At 57.0% G+C, this 18,411-nt stretch overlaps 8 protein-coding genes across 9 annotated transcripts; all 8 read left to right on the forward strand.

Annotated features, from left to right (window-relative positions):
• Positions 1-263: 263 nt before the first annotated feature.
• IUM83_00861 (Amino acid/polyamine transporter) lies at positions 264-1,745 on the forward strand (the record flags this gene model as incomplete). Of its 2 annotated transcripts, none has more annotated exons than XM_067924666.1 (1): positions 264-1,745. In XM_067924666.1, the coding sequence occupies one exon, from the start codon at positions 264-266 to the stop codon at positions 1,743-1,745; it is 1,482 nt and encodes a 493-aa protein (XP_067788659.1). The 2 variants fall into 2 exon arrangements, with proteins under 2 accessions (XP_067788659.1, XP_067788658.1); XM_067924667.1 differs by having other exon boundaries at positions 1,068-1,745.
• Positions 1,746-2,553: 808 nt separating this feature from the next.
• IUM83_00862 (Amino acid/polyamine transporter) lies at positions 2,554-4,077 on the forward strand (the record flags this gene model as incomplete). The annotated part of the gene is made up of 1 exon (XM_067924668.1): positions 2,554-4,077. The coding sequence occupies one exon, from the start codon at positions 2,554-2,556 to the stop codon at positions 4,075-4,077; it is 1,524 nt and encodes a 507-aa protein (XP_067788660.1).
• A 469-nt stretch (positions 4,078-4,546) lies between these two features.
• On the forward strand, positions 4,547-6,031 carry IUM83_00863 (betaine aldehyde dehydrogenase 2, mitochondrial; the record flags this gene model as incomplete). Its single annotated transcript, XM_067924669.1, has 2 exons — positions 4,547-5,566; positions 5,897-6,031. 2 exons carry the CDS (start codon positions 4,547-4,549, stop codon positions 6,029-6,031), a joined length of 1,155 nt encoding a protein of 384 aa, XP_067788661.1.
• A 1,454-nt stretch (positions 6,032-7,485) lies between these two features.
• On the forward strand, positions 7,486-9,480 carry IUM83_00864 (primary-amine oxidase; the record flags this gene model as incomplete). Its single annotated transcript, XM_067924670.1, has 1 exon — positions 7,486-9,480. One exon carries the CDS (start codon positions 7,486-7,488, stop codon positions 9,478-9,480), a length of 1,995 nt encoding a protein of 664 aa, XP_067788654.1.
• Positions 9,481-12,460: 2,980 nt separating this feature from the next.
• On the forward strand, positions 12,461-12,799 carry IUM83_00865 (DnaJ domain; the record flags this gene model as incomplete). Its single annotated transcript, XM_067924671.1, has 1 exon — positions 12,461-12,799. The coding sequence occupies one exon, from the start codon at positions 12,461-12,463 to the stop codon at positions 12,797-12,799; it is 339 nt and encodes a 112-aa protein (XP_067788796.1).
• Positions 12,800-12,994: 195 nt separating this feature from the next.
• IUM83_00866 (Cyclic AMP receptor protein A) lies at positions 12,995-14,253 on the forward strand (the record flags this gene model as incomplete). Its single annotated transcript, XM_067924672.1, has 7 exons — positions 12,995-13,291; positions 13,361-13,510; positions 13,577-13,610; positions 13,686-13,780; positions 13,847-14,026; positions 14,109-14,147; positions 14,215-14,253. 7 exons carry the CDS (start codon positions 12,995-12,997, stop codon positions 14,251-14,253), a joined length of 834 nt encoding a protein of 277 aa, XP_067788655.1.
• A 365-nt stretch (positions 14,254-14,618) lies between these two features.
• IUM83_00867 (uncharacterized protein) lies at positions 14,619-15,491 on the forward strand (the record flags this gene model as incomplete). The annotated part of the gene is made up of 1 exon (XM_067924673.1): positions 14,619-15,491. One exon carries the CDS (start codon positions 14,619-14,621, stop codon positions 15,489-15,491), a length of 873 nt encoding a protein of 290 aa, XP_067788656.1.
• A 535-nt stretch (positions 15,492-16,026) lies between these two features.
• IUM83_00868 (Armadillo-type fold) lies at positions 16,027-18,090 on the forward strand (the record flags this gene model as incomplete). The annotated part of the gene is made up of 1 exon (XM_067924674.1): positions 16,027-18,090. The coding sequence occupies one exon, from the start codon at positions 16,027-16,029 to the stop codon at positions 18,088-18,090; it is 2,064 nt and encodes a 687-aa protein (XP_067788652.1).
• Positions 18,091-18,411: the final 321 nt, after the last annotated feature.

Raw genomic sequence — 18,411 nt, forward strand, 5'->3', positions numbered from 1 at the left:
GGTGCGTGACGCGTTCAGCTACGCGCTACACCGGGCCAATAACCTTCGGCTCATCCACGAGCCCAAGGTATCTGTAGGGAGACCTTGCAGCGCTGATAGAGTCGGTAGACCGCCGTCGAGTCCCCGCGTGATAAGGAATGCTTAAGCTAAAGCCGCGCTTCTCGGCGAGGTTTCCGCTGCCTGCCTCGGCGATGAGGCAAACGCTCACTTCCAAATTGTCCTTGCCGTGGCCGCGTGCTGTCCGCGCCAAGCGCTAGTTGAACATGGCCCGCCTCAGCAGGATCAGCGGCGTGTCCCTCGACATCCAAGAGCCCACGATCGAGCCGCCTCGCCGACATGCCAAGGCCCTGCAGCTCTGGGCGCTCGGCATTGGCGCTGTCATTAGCGGTGAATATTATGGCTGGCAGTCGTCGCTCGTCGCCGGCTTCAACGGCATGCTCATCGTGATGTCCATGATGACCGTGCTCTACGTGATGCTGGCGTTCTCAATCGCCGAGCTGTCGGCTACGATCCCGTCGGGCGGAGGTCCCTACATCTTTGCGCTCCACTCAATCGGGCCCCGTGCAGCTTTCTTCAGTGGTCTTGCAGAGACGCTGAAGGTGATCGCAGTCAACTCGTCGACCTTCTACACCATCTACTCATACCTCCAGGCGCTGTTCAACGTCGACGTCAAATTTGCCCCAGTCTTCTTCATCGCGTTTGGTATTCTCTTTGGCGGTCTCAACATTTATGGAGTACAGGCGTCGTTCCGGATGCAGGCGTGCTCCACGACGCTCTGCGTGCTGCTGCTGCTCATCATGTTCATTTCTGCCATCCCTCACCTGGATTACAACCAGTGGGTCGTCCAGCAAGACTGGAAATACACCGACATGAGCAGTGCTATCGAGGCGATCCCGTACGCTATGTGGTTCTACCTGGGCATCGAAGAGCTTCCGCTCGCCAGCGAGGAAACCATCGAGCCTGCGAAGAACATCCCGCGCGGTTTGCTCATGTGCATCTCGACGCTCGTGGTCTTGTCATTCGGCACAGCCATTTTCAGCTCGCTAATCGCGCCGGGTGCTGCCGCCATGGCTGACGTCTCGGCTCCGCTGGTCACGAGTTTTCAAACGCTTTATGGAAGTGGTGCCACGACAACGTTCTTCAAATGGATGACCGTCATAGCGCTGTGCTCGAGTCCCAACTCGTACGTCTTCTTCATGGGTCAGTTGCTGTTCGCCATCGCGCGAGACGGGTACTTCCCCAAGTTCCTAGCTTACGAACACCCGAGCCGCGGCACCGCCGTCGGCGCGCTGCTTTTCGGTACCATCAGCTGTGTTTTGATCGCCGTCGTTCTGCACTACGCTATCGGCGACGATGACCTGGGCTCGGTTCTGATCAACTTGACGCTGTTGGGCGCTCTCATCTCGTACATCTTCCAGTTGCTGTCGTTCATCTACCTACGGTACCGTCAGCCCAACCGACCACGACCGTACCGCAGCCCGTTCGGTCTGCCTGGGGCCTTCGTTGGTCTGCTATTGTGCGCAATCTCCATCTTCGCCATCCTGTACACGAGCGTCACTGACACCATTTTCTTGGCCTCGATCGTGGTGACGGCGTTGGTATTCGTCGCCGGCAGCATGTACTTCTTCAGAGTGGTGCTGCCCAAGATCCAGAACAACACGCTCGGCTCGCCTGTCACGTCCAAGGACATGAACGAGAACCTGCTGAGTGTCCGGAGCCAGGTGCTCGTCTCGACCGGGGCCTAGATCGCCTCATGCACCCCTATTCAGCTGTAACTTGCATGTCAATATGAATTCCTTACATCCCATCGAGTCCCAAGCATCCGCAACCTATCAGCATTCAACACGACCGGATGGGCCCAAAACGTTGCGAAAGTTCTTCCCCTACCTTATGTCCGCGTCGTATGTCGCCGCGAAGCACCAGCCGCCACCACCGGAACAACGATACATGTACCAGTACCCCGCTTCAACATGAAGGAAGGAAGAGTGGTTGTCCCGGTAAATCCTGCTCTCTGGATGATCGAGGAATCCTTCACCTCGAGCAAAATGTTCAGAGATGCCTTGGTGGGGATACTTCATAGCAACAGAAGGGGAGTGTTCCGGCATCATACACACCACGACAGGAGGGTCAGGAAAGCAGAATGAACACCTCATATACATGCACCAACACGGATGGTCTATCCATTCAGAAAATTGATCGCCGCCACGCGCAACCCGTGCCCAGGGGTTTGTTGCCGAGAGAAGGAGCTTCGTCAAGCCCTGAGTTCCGCGCACCAAGCTCGCGCAGGTAGCGCATGCAGCTGGTACTAGCTCTCCCCTAGGCGCTGCCATAAGGCGATCGTGTTGGTAATTCGCTGCTTGTCGAACCGAAGCGTACCGCTTGAAGAACGGTGACGCTCTGCGAAAGCCAATGAGGGCGCTCAGTATCGCTGCAAGGCAGCCCGTCGTCGCGCTCATCACCGAGAACACTACAGTGCGAGCCCAAGACTTCTCACGATCAGTTCGGAATTGGCCTCGTAGTTCGCAGGTCAGCTAACTACACCAGCTTGCCAAGATGTGTCGTGTGGATTGCGTTCCGGTCGACATTCAGGGGGGCAACGCGGCGCCGCACCGATACGCTAGGGCCCCGCAACTGTGGGCGTTGGGGATCGGCGCTGTCATCAGCGGCCAGTACTACGGCTGGCAGTCGGCCCTCATTGCTGGGTTCGACGGCATGCTGCTCGTCCTGTGCATGGTGACGATGCTCTACGTGATGCTGTCATTTTCAATTGCCGAGTTGTCGGCTACGATCCCAGCGGGTGGAGGGCCCTACATCTTCGCGCTACATGCGATTGGCCCTCGCGCTGCCTTCTTCAGTGGACTTGCAGAGACGCTGAAGGTGATCGCCGTTAACGCGTCGACGTTCTACACCGTGTACTCGTACCTCCAGGCGCTGTTCAACGTTGACGACAAGTTCGCCCCCCTGTTCTTCCTCGCATTCGGGATGATTTTCCTGAGCCTGAACATCTTCGGGGTGCAGGCGTCGTTCCGGATGCAGGCGTGCTCGACCACGCTGTGTGTGGCACTGCTACTGATCTTCTTCGTCTCCTCGATCCCGTACCTCGACTATGATAAGTGGGTCGTCGAGCAGCACTGGGAGTTCACAAACCTGAATAGTGCCATCCACGCTGTCCCGTTCGCTATGTGGTTCTACCTGGGAATCGAGGAGCTCCCACTCGCCAGCGACGAGACCATCGAGCCCGAGAAGAATGTCCCCCGGGGATTGTTCCTGTGCATCGTCACGCTGGTATTCCTGTCTTTTGGCACGGCCACATTCAGCTCTCTCATCTCCCCAGGAGCCGAGGCGATGGCCAACGTGTCGGCACCACTCGTCACCAGTTTCCAGACGCTGTTTGGAAATGGGGCCACGACGATGGCCCTCAAGTGGCTGACAGTCATTGCGCTGACTTCCAGCCCCAACTCGTACATTTTCTTCATGGGCCAGCTACTATTCGCCATCGCTAAGGACGGGTACTTCCCGAAGTTCCTCGCGTACGAGCACCCGACTCGAGGCACCGCAGTCGGCGCGCTGGTCTTCGGAACCATCGTGTGCGAGGTTATTGCCATCGTGCTGCACTACACAATTGGAGATGCGAATCTGGGCTCAGCGCTCATCAACTTGACGCTGCTAGGCGCACTTATCTCGTACGTGTTTCAGCTGCTCTCCTACATCTACTTGGCGGTGCGGCAACCTGGCCGCGCCCGACCGTATCGCAGCCCGTTTGGCGTCACGGGTGCCGTCGTCGGGATCGCGCTGTGCGGAGTGGCCATCTTCGCCATCCTGTACAGCAGCCTGAGCGACACCATGTTCGTGGCGTCCATCGTCGTCACGATGCTGGCGTTCATGGTCGGCAGCGTCTACTACGTCAAGCACGTCGAGCCTCAGATCCAGAACAACACGCTGTGCTCGCCCGCGGCACCGAAGGGGGTGCGCGAGAAAATTGTCAAGCGCAACCAAGCCGGGTATCACACCATGGGGCCCGGAAAGACCGGCTTGCATGCGCTCTCGGAAGTCAACCGCGCGTTCTCCCGCGAGTAGCGGAGGACCTGTGTTGCCTGTAGCGTCGAATTATCTCTCGCTTAAAATGCCAACTACTTACACACGTTCTTTTGACTCAAAGCCTCCTAAAGCCTGCCACATACATGTATATGCATATTATGCACAGGTACACGCATGCCATACAGCTCGCGTGGTGCCAGCGATGCTGGTCTGCTTGGGGCATCGCCTGTGTCTGGATTGCGTTACGCGGTTTGCACGAAATCGGCCGAGTACCATCATGCCAATGTAGCCATGTGTGGGATGATGCGCCAAGTCGACGCTCTCGTACGTGGCCAAGGTTCAATTGTCCGACCCGAGCCCCCCACGTGCTTTGTAGCATGCGGCCCGTGCCGGGAGGTTCAACATGGTGCCGGGGGTGGAGGTCCAAGTACGTCGACGCTGTTCCAAATCACTTTGCAATTTGCGCTGCGCAACACACCCGGCCTCACCCCCAAGCACCCGAGAGACCATGAGCGACCCGATCCCGACCCTCAAGGAGCTCTTCATCGACGGCAAGTGGGTCGCGCCCGTCGGCAACAAGTACATCGATGTGGTGAACCCCGCCAACGAAGAGGTGATCCAGCAGGTGGCCGCCGCCTCGGCCGCGGACGTGGATCTGGCTGTGCAGGCGGCCAAGCGCGCGTTCGAGACGTGGGGCGCCACGACGGGAGCCGAGCGCGCCGTGTACCTCCGCAAGATGAGCAAGCTAGTGGCCCAGTGCATTGACGCGCTCAGTCGCCTCGAGACGCTCGACAACGGCAAGCCGCTGGCCGAGGCCGTGTGGGACATCGAGGACGTCTCCGGCTGCTTCGACTACTACGCCGACGCCGCGGAGGCGCTGGACAAGCGCCAGTACGAGAAGGTGGACCTGCCCCTCGAGGATTTCTTGGGCGCGCTGCGCTACGAGCCTGTGGGCGTCGTGGCCGCCATCATCCCGTGGAACTATCCGGCGCTAATGGCGCTCTGGAAGCTGGCCCCGGCCCTTGCTGCCGGCTGCACCGTCGTGCTCAAGCCCTCCGAGATCACGCCTTTGAGTGCGCTGCAGCTCGCGCAGATCGCGGCCGACGTCGGGCTGCCGGCCGGTGTCTTCAACGTCGTCAATGGACTGGGCGCCGAGACGGGCGGACCTCTCGTCTCTCACCCGGATGTGCACAAGGTGGCCTTCACCGGCAGTGTGCCGACGGGACGCAACATCATGACGGAGGCTGCCAAGGAGATCAAGAAGATATCGCTGGAGCTCGGCGGTAAGTCTCCCGCCATCGTGCTCGACAAGGCCAACATCGAACGCACGGTCGAGTGGGTCATGTTCGGCTGCTTCTGGACCAACGGCCAGATCTGCAGTGCGACGTCGCGGTTGCTGGTGCACGAAGACTTTGCGGACGAGTTCCTGGACTTGCTCACGAAGGAGACCAAGAAGCTTGTGCTGGGCGATCCGCTGGATGGCAAGGTGCAGATGGGCCCGCTGGTGTCCAAGCTGCAGCAGCAAAAGGTGCTGGGGTACATTCAGAGCGCCAAGGATGAAGGAGCGACCGTGGCCCAAGGAACGCTGCCTACTGGTGGTAAGGGGTACTTCGTGCCGCCTACGATCATCACTAAGGTCACCAAAAACATGCGTGTCTGGAAGGAGGAGATTTTCGGTCCCGTGCTGTCCGTGATGACGTTCAAGACTGAAGAGGAGGCTATCGCGCTTTCGAACGACTCCGAATTTGGCCTCGGGGCAGCTGTGTTCACGTCGGACGACGCACAGCTCAAGCGGGTGACAAAGGCTCTGCGTGCGGGCATTGTGTGGAACAACTGCTCGCAGCCGTGCTTTGTGCAGCTACCGTGGGGCGGTGTCAAGAAGAGCGGCATTGGTCGTGAACTCGGCCCGTTCGGCTTGAACGCCTACCTTGAACCCAAGCAGATCTGCACGTACGTCGCAGACAAGCCGTTTGCTTGGTACCTCAAGGCCTAAGGCGTCGATTTTGTTCATGTGTGTGTCCATTGGCAAAGTGTGTGAAGTTCTACTAGCATTGATGCTAATGCAACAACAAAAAACCTTTTGTCACAACGCTTTTCTTTATCGTATGTAGCAAAAATCTTCACGCAAAAATTACTGTAGTTTTCATTCTTGAAAACGACACCTTTCGCACACCACCACATATTGAGAAGACTTCTATACAAAATTGCCACCAGTACCAACGGATACGTATGCGATGTGCATTTTGCCAAAAGCATGCCACGATGTTGGCGGCAGTCGACTACTGTAGCAAAAATATTCAACCGGCCTCGAGCAATCGCAACCTCCGCGGCGATGCATCGGTCGGGGACCTGCGAGCGTACGGCGATGGCCGTTCTCGGCCCGTTTAACATCCCCCGTCGTCATCGGCTGGCCGGCTTCAAGTCGAAGTGGGGATAGCCGTAGTCATGGCCACCGATGATCGAGCGCTGGCTGGCAGCGCAAGGCTCGCTAGGTGACAGCGGCATGGAGGGCGAAATGGCCGTCGGGGGCCATTGCCCCGCTGCATGCTTGGTCCGCCCTTCCGCGTCTAACCACAGCTCTCCACTGAGTAAACGATCGGTGTTCGTTCAGTGAATTGGTCGTCATCGCGCTTGATGAGCTGGTTCAGCCAGTCGCACCGGCATCGCGGACCGCGATTCGCGGTGAGGATCATGCCACGCGCCTCGGGGATGCGTCGGGCCGAGGCCAGCGTAGCATAAGCCTGTCGACCGAGTCGAGCGCGTTGCCAGTGCCGCAGATCAAGGAGCGAGGCTGAGATGGGGGGGGCTCATCGGCGAAAATGGCTACGGTCTCCGAAGTCCGCTCGGCGGCGGGGTCCGAGGCAAGGTCTCTGCTGGAGCGGTCTCCGTTTGCTCTGGCCTCGAAGATAAGGCTATGCGCGGTGCTGCTTGCATGCCAAAGACTTGAAATCAACGATAGCTCTGCGGGGTCATCGCAGTGGCCGTACGCTTTGCAGCGGCCTCAGTCCCGACAACGAAGCCGCAGCTCGCTTTGAAGGCGGCCATTTGCATGCCGGAATCCAACTTTGATGGTAAAGCTGTCGGTGGTCGTGACCCGACGCGCGTGAGGCACGGGGCCCGCCAATCGGAGTTGAACATGCCGCAACAGCTGGGCGAGACCCGCGCCGCCGATATCTGCCGCCGATCACCAGGCCTCCGCGGCGTTTTATGCGATGCAGGCCTCGCCTTCCAAGTGCGTAACGTCATATGCGCTGTAATGGAGCTTGTATGGCTCGGCTGGAGGCGCATGGGGTCTATCCTCGATCAACATCCACCGCATGGGGGGATCGGGTAGCAGGTGCCCGTGCTTGACTGCGGCGGCGGCGGTGATGCCGGCGCATGAGGTCTCTTTCTCACTTTCGGATTCGCCTCCGACCGCACTCCTCTCTTCCAGCGCCCGACGCCATCATGGCTCCTAGTGTCCACATCCCGTCCAAGGACGTCAAGCACCCGCTTGACCCGGTCACAGCCGACGAGGTCCGCACGGTGAAGCAAGTGCTCGCAGACGCCGGGTACTCGAGCCCGGAGCTGCGCTACGCGTACGTGATGCTGTTCGAGCCCGACCACGCCACGCTGGCCAAGTTCGAGGCCGGCCAGCTGACGGCCATCCCGCGCGAGGTCGGCGCGCTCGTGCTGGACCAGGCCACGAACGTCACGCGCGACTTCGTGGTGGACGTCGTGGCGCGCCGCATCGTGAAGGAGGTGGAGCTGGACGCCACGGCCGACGGACAGATCCCCATCCTGGACCAGGACTACTGGGACGGCGACTCCATCTGCAAGGCCGACCCGGCCTACGTGGCGGCGCTGGCCAAGCGCGGCATCACCGACCTGGACATGGTGCGCGGCGAGCAGTTCTCGGCCGGCGTCTTCGGCTACGAGGGCGAGGCGGGCAACCGCATGATCCGCGTGCTCAGCTTCCTCAAGGTCGAGAACACGCACGCCATGTACGGCCACCCGATCGACGGCCTCGTGGCGCACGTCGACCTGACCAACCGCAAGGTGCTCAAGCTCGTCGACACGGGCTACATGTACATCCCGATGGAGTCGGGCGACTACCTGGACCCCAAGGTCACGGGCCCCATGCGCACGGACATGAAGCCGCTGCACATCAAGCAGCCGGAGGGCGCCAGCTTCGCCGTCAAGGACAACATCGTGTCGTGGCAGAACTGGGAGATCCGCGTCGGCTTCAACGGCCGCGAGGGCCTCACGCTGCACGACATCTCGTTCAGCGACCGCGGCCGCAAGCGCAAGATCCTCAACCGCGCGTCGGTGTCCGAGATGGTGGTGCCGTACGGCGAGCCCTCGCCCACGCACGACTGGCAGAACTACTTCGACGCCGGCGAGTACCAGTTCGGCCGCCTCGCCAACTCGCTCGTGCTGGGCTGCGACTGCCTCGGCAAGATCCAGTACCTGGACGCGACGGTCGTGGACGACTTCTGCGAGCCGTTCGTGATCAAGAACGCCATCTGCATGCACGAGGAGGACTTCGGCACGCTCTGGAAACACACCGACGTGCTGGCGTCGCCGCCCACGGGCACCGTGCGTCGCCAGCGCCGCTTTGTGGTCTCGTTCTTCGTGACGGTCGGCAACTACGACTACGGCTTCTACTGGTACTTCTACCTGGACGGCCGGATCGAGCTGGAGTGCAAGGCCACGGGCATCGTGTTCACCTCGGGTCGGCCGGAGGGCGAGTACGAGTACGCGACCGAGATGGCCCCGCGTCTCGGTGCGCCGTGCCACCAGCACCTCTTCTCGGCCCGTCTGGATGTGGCCATCGACGGCAACAAGTGCCATGTCGACGAGCTGGAGGCCAAGCGCCTGCCGATCAGTCCGGAGAATCCCCGTGGCAACGCGTTCATGCGCACTGCGACGCGGCTGAAGACGGAGGGCGACGCACAGCGCGTGGCGGCGATGGACAAGGGCCGCGTGTGGCGCATCGCGTCCAGCGAGGCCAAGAACCGCCTCGGCCGCTCGACGGGCTACGCGCTCTTCCCGGAGGGCCAACCGGTGCTCCTCGCCGCGGACGGGTCGTCTATCTGGAAGCGCGCCAACTTCTCGACCAAGCACCTGTGGGTCACCAAGTACGCCCGCGACGAGCTGTGGGCGGCCGGGTACACGCCCAACCAGCACCCTGGCTTTGCTGGCCTGCCCAGCTACGTGAAGGGCAACCGCCCAGTCGACGGCGAGGACATCGTGGTGTGGCACACGTTCGGCCTCACGCACTTCCCGCGCGTGGAGGACTGGCCGATGATGCCCGTGGACTACGCGGGCTTCAAGCTGGTCCCTGAGGGCTTCTTCGACCGCAACCCGACGCTGGACGTGCCGGAAGACCCGAACGGCAAGGACAGCTCCGATCTGCACGGGTGCTGCCACGCAGCGAAGGAGCCGGTGGCGGAGCCATAAATATAGTAACACGCGGGTGTGAGGTAGGAGAATCTTGCTCAGGTTTGATGTGGTAGTGGTAAGCGTAAAGCATTTATGAGATGGTGACAGCATTATTCGTTGGTGGTGCGACTCGGGCAGTTAAGCCATTTACTGGGAGTCCCAGCCTGAGACTTGCGTGTAGTTGAAGTTGCTTTTTTTCGCGCGCGCGGATTGGTCCACACGCTGTGTCCGTAAGCGCTCTCTGTCTCGCAGCTGGGGCATGGCTCCACTTACATACGTGTGCTTGTAGTTGCCCTACCAAATAAAACATTACCGTACTGTAAATGGGAATCCCCCCCCCTACAAAAATAAATAAATATTGCATCAAATCACCAGTCTTCAAAACGACTTGTCCTTCAATGATTGAGGCTGCTGTTTCACTATATATTTAGAGTAAGAGGGGATGCCGGGTGTGTCGTGTCGCTTGTCGTTATCATCTACAAGTCAATGCTTCGGCTGCTTCCAAAATATCGTTTACTTCCCGGATATCGCCAGTAATTGGGGCGTGACTGCGGTAATTAATATTCTAGTGTATTCCGCTCTGGAAATCGGGTCGTTCATTCTCGTGAACGCATTTATTCAGCGTAGATTCGCGTTTTCTCCACTGTACCAGCTCGCGTTCGTAGTCGAAACACAAGTCTACCTCGTGCAATGTAAATTGTTCATCGAGAGCCTCAACTTGTTTCATTACGAGCTCTAGCACCTAGGTGAGTTATCTCACAGCCTAACCAGTCGAGCTTACTCTAGCATTGAGTCGTTATGCTATTAGTACGGCAGGCACTAATTTCAATGGTTGCACCTTGAAGTGTAGCCATATTGGCGCCACGTCACAGATTTTGCGAAGCGTATCCAATCGAAGAGACACAAATCAAGGATTGCGCTCTTCCGGCACGATACGATGCTCCATGCAATTCGCTTTTTCTTGCTCTCGCCTCCTCTTGTCACCTCATGGCTGACCTTCCTCCTTCTCTGGATAGTATCCTGTATGGCGTTGGAGGTTCTGCTGGAGGTGCAATTGCCCCTGGAGCCCCCGCCCGAGCACAAACAGTTTCTACTGCTCTCGGGTCAAGAGCCCGTGGACACGTTGGAGTCTTTTCGAGTGCGTCACGGTCAAACAACCGCATGGAGATACAATATGCTGGTGCAAATTTGCCAACGCCCAAGGGTGGTTTGTCGTCGTGAGTTGCCATTGCTTTATTCAATGCAGATCAACTCACCAGGCGGTGGAGTCTTGGGGGAGCTGCAGATATTGGAAGGTGTCGAGCCTGCAGACGCTGTGCTTGGATTTGCTTTACAGCATGATATTGGACGAGAAGGGAGGGCGACGATACTGGACGCTGTGTGCGCGGCGCCTCGTGTGGCATGCACGCGATACAGCGCATTAATGCACTCAAAGACTGTCAGTGGAGACGGAGGGGCATTCATTGGTAAGCTCGATATCTACGACGACGTGGAACCGGTGGATCAGATCTACAAATTCGTAAAGGATCATAAGCTGCCAATACTTGCGATAGAACAATTGCTGACTGTGGCGTGCTCGGCTGTTGGAGATGCACAATGCCTGCGGACAGTTCCATTAGTATACTCACAGCGCATTGTAGTGGAGGATGAAGACACTGGAGGGCCCCGCCAACTTGGAGTCCTACAAATCTCGCTTGGGCAAGAACCCGCTGATGTGGTCCATAACTTTGGGCTGCACTACGGATTAGCCAAATCTTTTCGACAGAATTTAATACGCAAGGTATGCGAAGACAATTACGTGACTTGCAAGCGCACAAAGCCGATCGTCTTTTCGTCACCAGTGGCTGTGGAAAACGGCACAACAGTAGGAATTCTGTCTGTTCAGGAAGATGAAGAATTAGCCGATGCTGTGCACAGGTTTGCAAGGCAAACAAATATCACCCGGGACTTGCAGGTTTCGTTGCTTCAAGCTCTTTGTGGAACCCGGGAAGGCATCATATGCACTCGAGGTCAGGCACTTTTACTATCAACACCAGTAAGTGACAGCAATGGTCAGATTTTAGGCTACGTGGACATCTACGAGGGCCAGGAACCAGCAGATGTGGTTTATCAATTCGCGGATCAACATAATTTAGCTCCAAGTGACCGAGATATGCTGCTGGAACGTTTGTGTAACCCTTCCAAGTCGACATCCAGTGAAGAAGATGACGATGATGATAACGAACCACTTGCATGTTCGCGGTACGCGCCTGTTGTATTTAGAGTGCCCGTATCTGCGCAAAATGGAACGCATCTTGGGATATTGGAGGTGCTTGCCAATGAGGAACCCGCTGATGCTGTTGCTAGATTCGGGAACAAGCACGAGTTGAGCCCGGAAGAAAAGAAGAGTATAGTTACTGGTGTGTGTCAAGCCAGTGGTCTCGAGTGCACGCGTGACGTTGGCATTCTCTACGAAGCTGTTTATACACTTCCCGATGGTCAACGAGAGCGACTGCCATTCTTCGACGGGCAAGATTCTACCGATGTCATCTACGAGTACGGTCTGATGCGTAACTTGACGTTGCGCCAGCGACAAAAATTCTTGATCGAAGTGTGCAATGAACCGCGCAAGCGACCAAACTGCACTCGGGCGGAACCAATGCTTTTAAGGATTCCAGTTTGGGAATCAGCTAGCACAAAACTCGGGGATGTGCAGATTTTGGAGGGTCAAGAACCTGTTGACGTTGTGTACGCGTTCATGGAAAAGCACGACTTATTTCAGACAGAACCATTGAACACGACGTTGCTTGAGATTGTGTGCAATAGTACTCGTGTCGAGTGCAACCGCAAGCAGCCTCGTCGAACGTTGTTTTCCGTCCAAGCGACGTATGCTGGTCTATCGCACACACTCGAATACGTGCGGCCCGAGTCTGATTGGATCTGCGAGACAGAGCCTCGCGGTGGCCAACGATGCGTTCACTACGTGGAAATTTTAGCGCATAAGTTCTGTGAAAGGCACATGCACGAATGGGGTGCTTGTGAAGCGCGTATCCTTGAGGCTTTGCGCCAGCAGCTTGAATTCTATGAGATTCGCATGTGGAAGGCTAAAGATATGTACGCAAAACTCGGACTGGTGAAGACGGCTAGCCGCGAGCAGATTGACGCGGCGTACAACACATTGGTGAAGCGCTTCAACAACGAGACGGAACCGTACAAATACGAGAAGCTCAAGGAGGCTTATCGGGTTCTGAGCGATCCGGAGGAGAAGTACTACTACGACTTGCCGTGCGTCAAACTTTTCGGGTGCTTGTGCGGAAAACGCCAAAAGGACGGCGGAATCACCTTCACGCCGGATTAGACTAAACTTGCACTTTAATAAATAAAAAAAAAGCGTTTTACCTTTTTCACAATTAAAGTATGTGCAGTAATACTACGATCTTGTTGCGTATGAAGAGTCACGCGTTGAAGCGCTAGTGACCGCACGATACATATCTTCCGACGGATCCGATTTTCCGAATGCCTCTGCGCGGCGCGATCTTCCAGACTCCGGACTATGGGCGATGCGGGCGCATCGGTGCAGGACCAGCAGCTTCATGCAGCGCACGAGCTCTCGACATCGAAGCTGCTGATCGGTGTCTCCGGTGGGCTCTCGCTGCTCGGAGCGCTGGTGATGATCGCACACTTCCTGGCCTATCAAGAGTCGAGACGATGTGGACGGCGACTGCTGCTCTGCTTACATTTGGCTGATGCGGGGGCTGCTTGCGCTTGGCTCCTGGTGTTCCTGTTGCCAAGCATGGACGAAGACAAAAAACTGGATGAAGTTCATACTGCACGAATATGCACCGCCCAGGTATGTCGCACGATAGGAGAAATGGTGCGATACGCTCATGCAATTTAACACCGCGCTTCATTGATCCAGGGCTACGCATTAGTGTTTTTCCAGTTAGCGTCATGCCTGTGGACTGCCTGCTTTGCGTTCCACCTGTTTCAGCTGCTAACGGGGCGGTGTAAAGCCCCCGAACTGTATGAAGATCGCTATCACCTTTTAGCTTGGGGAATACCTGCAGCGGTAAGACATTGGCGCGTATGAATCTTTTACTAAGATTTTCCCAGGGCTCATGTTGGTGCTTTACAGACTGTTGCTCAGTTGTATACCCAGACCCTGGCTGGTACAGGGCTCGTAGGTGAGAGCGGTAGGCCTTGGTGCTGGATACGCTCGTGGAGTGACGGCCAGTGGATCATAGATGGCTTCTACATCCAACTCGTCGTTTTCTACGTGCCTGTGGTTCTAACGTTCCTGCACAACCTCGTGACCTACGTGATGCTGCTGTATGCCATGGTGAGTCCTGTACTAGCTACGCGTCGACATGCTCGCGTATTTCCACACTAACTTGCATACGATCAGACTGACAACTTGTCAACCAGCATGGAAACCCGGGTACACTATCGCCTTCTGCTCTACAGTTGGGCGTTCTTCCTTCCGAATGTGTGGATTGTTTTCGCATTTGCTTACCAAGCTGTGGCTCCAAACCACGCTCTCAACGCCCCTCTCCTGTATTTAATCAGCTTCTTCACCCCGCTACAGGTACGTGTCAAACACAGGTCAAAGATCATTCGAACGCGCTGCGATCAGCCCAGTTGGTTAAACTCGCTGCTGCCTTTTCCAGGGGTTGATGAATGCTATCGCCTACGGAATGAACCGCACGGTGGGTAGTTCCTAACCTTCTCGTCAGGTGTTCCATCGAACTAATTCGGTGTCATTGTCCCCTGTAGTTCCTGCAACGACTTCGTAATTCTTTACAACATAAGTGACCAGTACTGAAGTAATAAATTCCGGGTAATTTTGCACACGTCACGTATTCACTCGAACTTAGTGAACCAGTTTCGTTAAGTTCGCATCAGCAGGAATGGACAGCGAGTGCGGGGAATTGATAGCGGCATTTCTCTCCTTGGACGAGCGCCGCAAGCTCCGCGCAGTGAGCAGGAGATGGCTCTTCACGTGCCGTTGGTTACAATACACTGGCAAGGACGGAGCCCAAGTTCAGCCGAGAAAATCGGAGTGGAACTTCCGCAGTCGTCCATTCCGACACAACTGGAATACGTTCATCCGCAACGAATGCCACTCATTCCTACCACGTTTACTGGAGCAATTGCCTGCTGTTGCAATAACCGAAACCATGGAGCTGAAGAAGGGACTTTGTTTGTCAACGAACACCGGGCAACGACCTTCGTTTGAGAACGAGAACGCACGGAGCGGCTACATCCAGCAGAAGATCAATCGCTGCGGGAACCTGCCCAACCTCCTGCTAACTGAGGAACTGAGCGAGCTCCGATCTGAGCTCTTTCGTGTCAAGCAACCGAAGCGCTGGAATATGGCACTGTATGGTGGAGGACCGGGGTATGACGCGCTCGGACTTGTCTTCATGCGTGAATACTTGCGAGCTTGGGACGTGAATTTCCACACTACGGTGTACGATAATGAACAGGGTTGGAAGTCTGCAATCGATGCGGTGGGTCAGACATTCGAGCAACTGGGTCAGCGTAATGCCTCCGTGAGCTTCCAGCACTGTGACATCACATTCGACGTGCACGCAAAAGGAAATTCTCACGTGGCGAAGTCCCTAAAGAGCACACAGCTTCATGTGTTTTCGTTCGTGTGCGTGGAGAACTTTTGCTTGCTGCGGGACAGCGCGTACGTGTTCCTGCGCTCGCTCTTCTCGCAATGCAGTGCCGGCACCTACTTCATTTTCACGGACTCGACGCATCGGTTGTGGCCTGCCATCTTCGACGTGGCCAACGCCATTGCACCCGACAGATTCCGCGTTTGGACGCCATTTGCTCGTAGCTGTCACTACGCTCTTGTGTTGCAGAAGTTGCCGGAGTATTCAGCACCTGCGTCCGCATACCCTTTCTTCAGCCAGGCAATGGACAAGCTTCAAGACTTTCGACGGCATCAACAGCAACATCTTCAAACGATGAAGACGCAGCAACCAGATGAGCAATCCGAAGATGAAGATAGCTTCGACCTGATGACAGCCCTGCTGCAGTAAACGGATGCATGGCTGGAGACTACATTATAGACACTGGACGATACAATGGCACGTGTGTTGCCATACATACATACTACTGGTGGGGGATATTAATACGGGTCTGTTATAAGAAGGGGACGGAGAGGTTCTCCGTAAGAAAAAAAAAAGTTGGACCACCAAACTGCGTACTGATAGCAACGCCAACACCACCACGAAAGTTTCAGTATCGCGGAATATTGAAACCCTATCCATAATCATTGCCAGACTTGGATCAAGTTCCAATTCATGCACGCGCGATGACGGCCTCGATTGGCATCTGTCACCGAGACAAGTCAAAGTGCTCAGCCTCACCGACACACATGGTCCCATGCTCGACTCCGAAAAGAATGAATCGTGCAGCCATCTGCCGCGCCGACTCCAAGTTTGCCTTCCAACACCACTTTTACACATCTCCGTGTAGGCGCTAGCCCGTACAAATCGTACAGCGCTCCGCCCCGACAGCTCCCGTCGTCGTCCCCACGAACCATCCACCGTTGCCATAACCCCCCTAGCTCTCATGACGGAAGTGACGGTGAGCCGCCGCGACTCGGGCGCGACCGCGCCGTCGGCCCACGACGAGCTGCTGCGCCAGGTGCTGGCCGAGGAGAGCGCGTCCGTGAGCGCGCCGCTGGTGTCGGCGCTGAACCACGACGCGACGCTCGCGCGCTTCGCCGGCTTCGTGACGCGCGTCGAGTCGAGCGCCAAGCCGCTGCCCGACGGCCCCGACGCCAAGAAACTCGCGACTGCCGAGGCCGCCGCCGCGCGCCGCGAGGACGAGGCGCAGGACAATGTGACGCCCGAGCTGCTGACGTCCTATCGCGCCACGATGCTGCTGACGAACGACGACACGTCGGACGCGCTGCTCACGTTCCTCGGGGACAAGAGCAAGCTGCTCACGCGCTGCCTGTTCCCCGTGTTCCAGAGCGACGCCAAGGGCAACCTGCGCCACGCCTGCCGGGTCATCGACCACCTGCTGCGCTTCTACCTGGACGACGTCTACGACGTGCTGGGCAAGAATGCCGACACGGTGCAGCGGTACATGGGCGCCATGCTGCCCTACCTGGAGCACGCCCCCGTGGCCGAGCTCTTCCTGACGCTGGTGTGCAAGCCGCACAGCGCGGCCGTCATGCGCTTCTACTCGTCGACGCCGCCCAAGAAGTGGGCGTTCTTCCGCGCGCTGGCCGAGTGGAAGGTGCTGCTCGTGCTGGCCAACCACGTGTGCAGCGTCGAGTTCGGCGAGACCCACACCGTTGGAGCTGCGGACGTGTTCGTGGAGCTGCTGGACCGCCTCGCCGCGGACGAGAACGGACAACTGCTGCTGCAGCCCGCGGCGTACTGCCCCGAGTTGCTGGAGGGACTCATTCGCGCGGCGGTGGAGCCCGAGGATGCCAAGGCCAAGACCCCGCAGAGGACTGTGGGTCAGCGCACTGCTGCCATGAAGTGTGTGTTCCGCTTGCTGCAGAAGAGCACTCTGGAAAAGGTGCAGGGCCCGCCCACGAGTCCATACCAGTCTTTTGGCGCCACGATTGTGAACCTCGTGCCCAACCAGTTGGGTCCGCTGCGCGAGAAAATTTTTGGACTTGTCGAGCAGCATCTTGGAGAGCTGCTGCACTACCTGATCCAGAAGTACGTGAGTCAGCAGAATATTGAGATGCCTGATGAAGAGTCTGGAAAGCCGCTGCCGGAAGGTGCTGTTCGTCATACGGCTTACGTCGTGAAGGTTCCGTTCACGGAGCTACGTCTGACCCTGGTGGAGGCACTTGTGGAAATCGTGGCACACAACCCGCGTCTCATGAGTGAGCACTTTGATGCTAACGTATGGCGTGTGTTGGTCACGTGGTTCTTCGAGTACTCGCACAACAACTTGTACCACGCATCTTTCTACCAGCTCGTGTTTATTGCGCTGCGTACGGACAACCAGCAGGCTCTGGAGGTGCTTGTCAAGAAGCTGAAGCTGGTCACGCTACTGGTGGAACACTACCGCGCCGATGGCGACTCCACTAGCAACAAGGGTTACATTTTGCAGATTTGCAATGCCATCCGCCTGCAGGCAGCTTCACAGTCGCCCGAGGCGTTCCTTCGTAACTTTTTGCAGTCGCACACGACATGGCGTGGATTCGAGCAGGAACTCCGTGATCAGACAACCTTGCTTTGTGTGAACGGGCTAGGATTTACCGTGCCCCAAGCTATTCGACCGGGTTATCAAAAAGACTCGTGGCAAATGCTGAACGAAGAGCAGGCAGGAATTGACCACGGGTCGGAGTTTGCCCGATCGCTGGGCTTTGTGGACGATGTAGCATGGCCGGAGGACGATACAGTTGACGGGACCAAGAAGCGCAAGAAAAAGAAAAAAGGCAAAAGGAATTCGCACCACCCCAGCTCCAACGGTACGCATGACGCGGACGAAGCGGACAGCACCGATGATGAATTCACCAGCAAGCCAGAAGATGCGGCAGCGGCAGCTTTGATAGCGGCAGAGGAGGCTGAGCTGGCTGCCAACGGCTCAATAGGCAACAAGTCCAACGGGACAAGTACGCCCAAGAAGAAAAAGAAGAACAAAAGGAAGCAGAACAAGAAATAGAGGTCCGCCCTTTTCCTGTTTTCGCAGGAAAACGCAGAGGCAGGTAAGTTAGGTAGAGATAATGGTGGCGTAGGCGTCACATTAGCGGATAGGAGGTAACAGGGCGCTGCAGTTGTGCAGTAAAGCAACAACAAGGTTGATGCGTGCAAACGAACACAAGGTCTCAAGTGCGTGATTATGCGCGGCTCCGCTTGAAGCTCTCTGCTGAAGTACCGTGCGAATCAAAGACCGTCAAGAGCTCGTACGTGAGCGCTGGAGCATGCAAGACACGCTGCACTGGCGTCGGTCCGCAACGAAAGTGACGAATCGGTATGGCGAGAA

This window comes from Phytophthora cinnamomi (assembly GCF_018691715.1).
Source record: "Phytophthora cinnamomi strain GKB4 chromosome Unknown Contig53, whole genome shotgun sequence".
NCBI lineage: Eukaryota > Oomycota > Peronosporomycetes > Peronosporales > Peronosporaceae > Phytophthora > Phytophthora cinnamomi.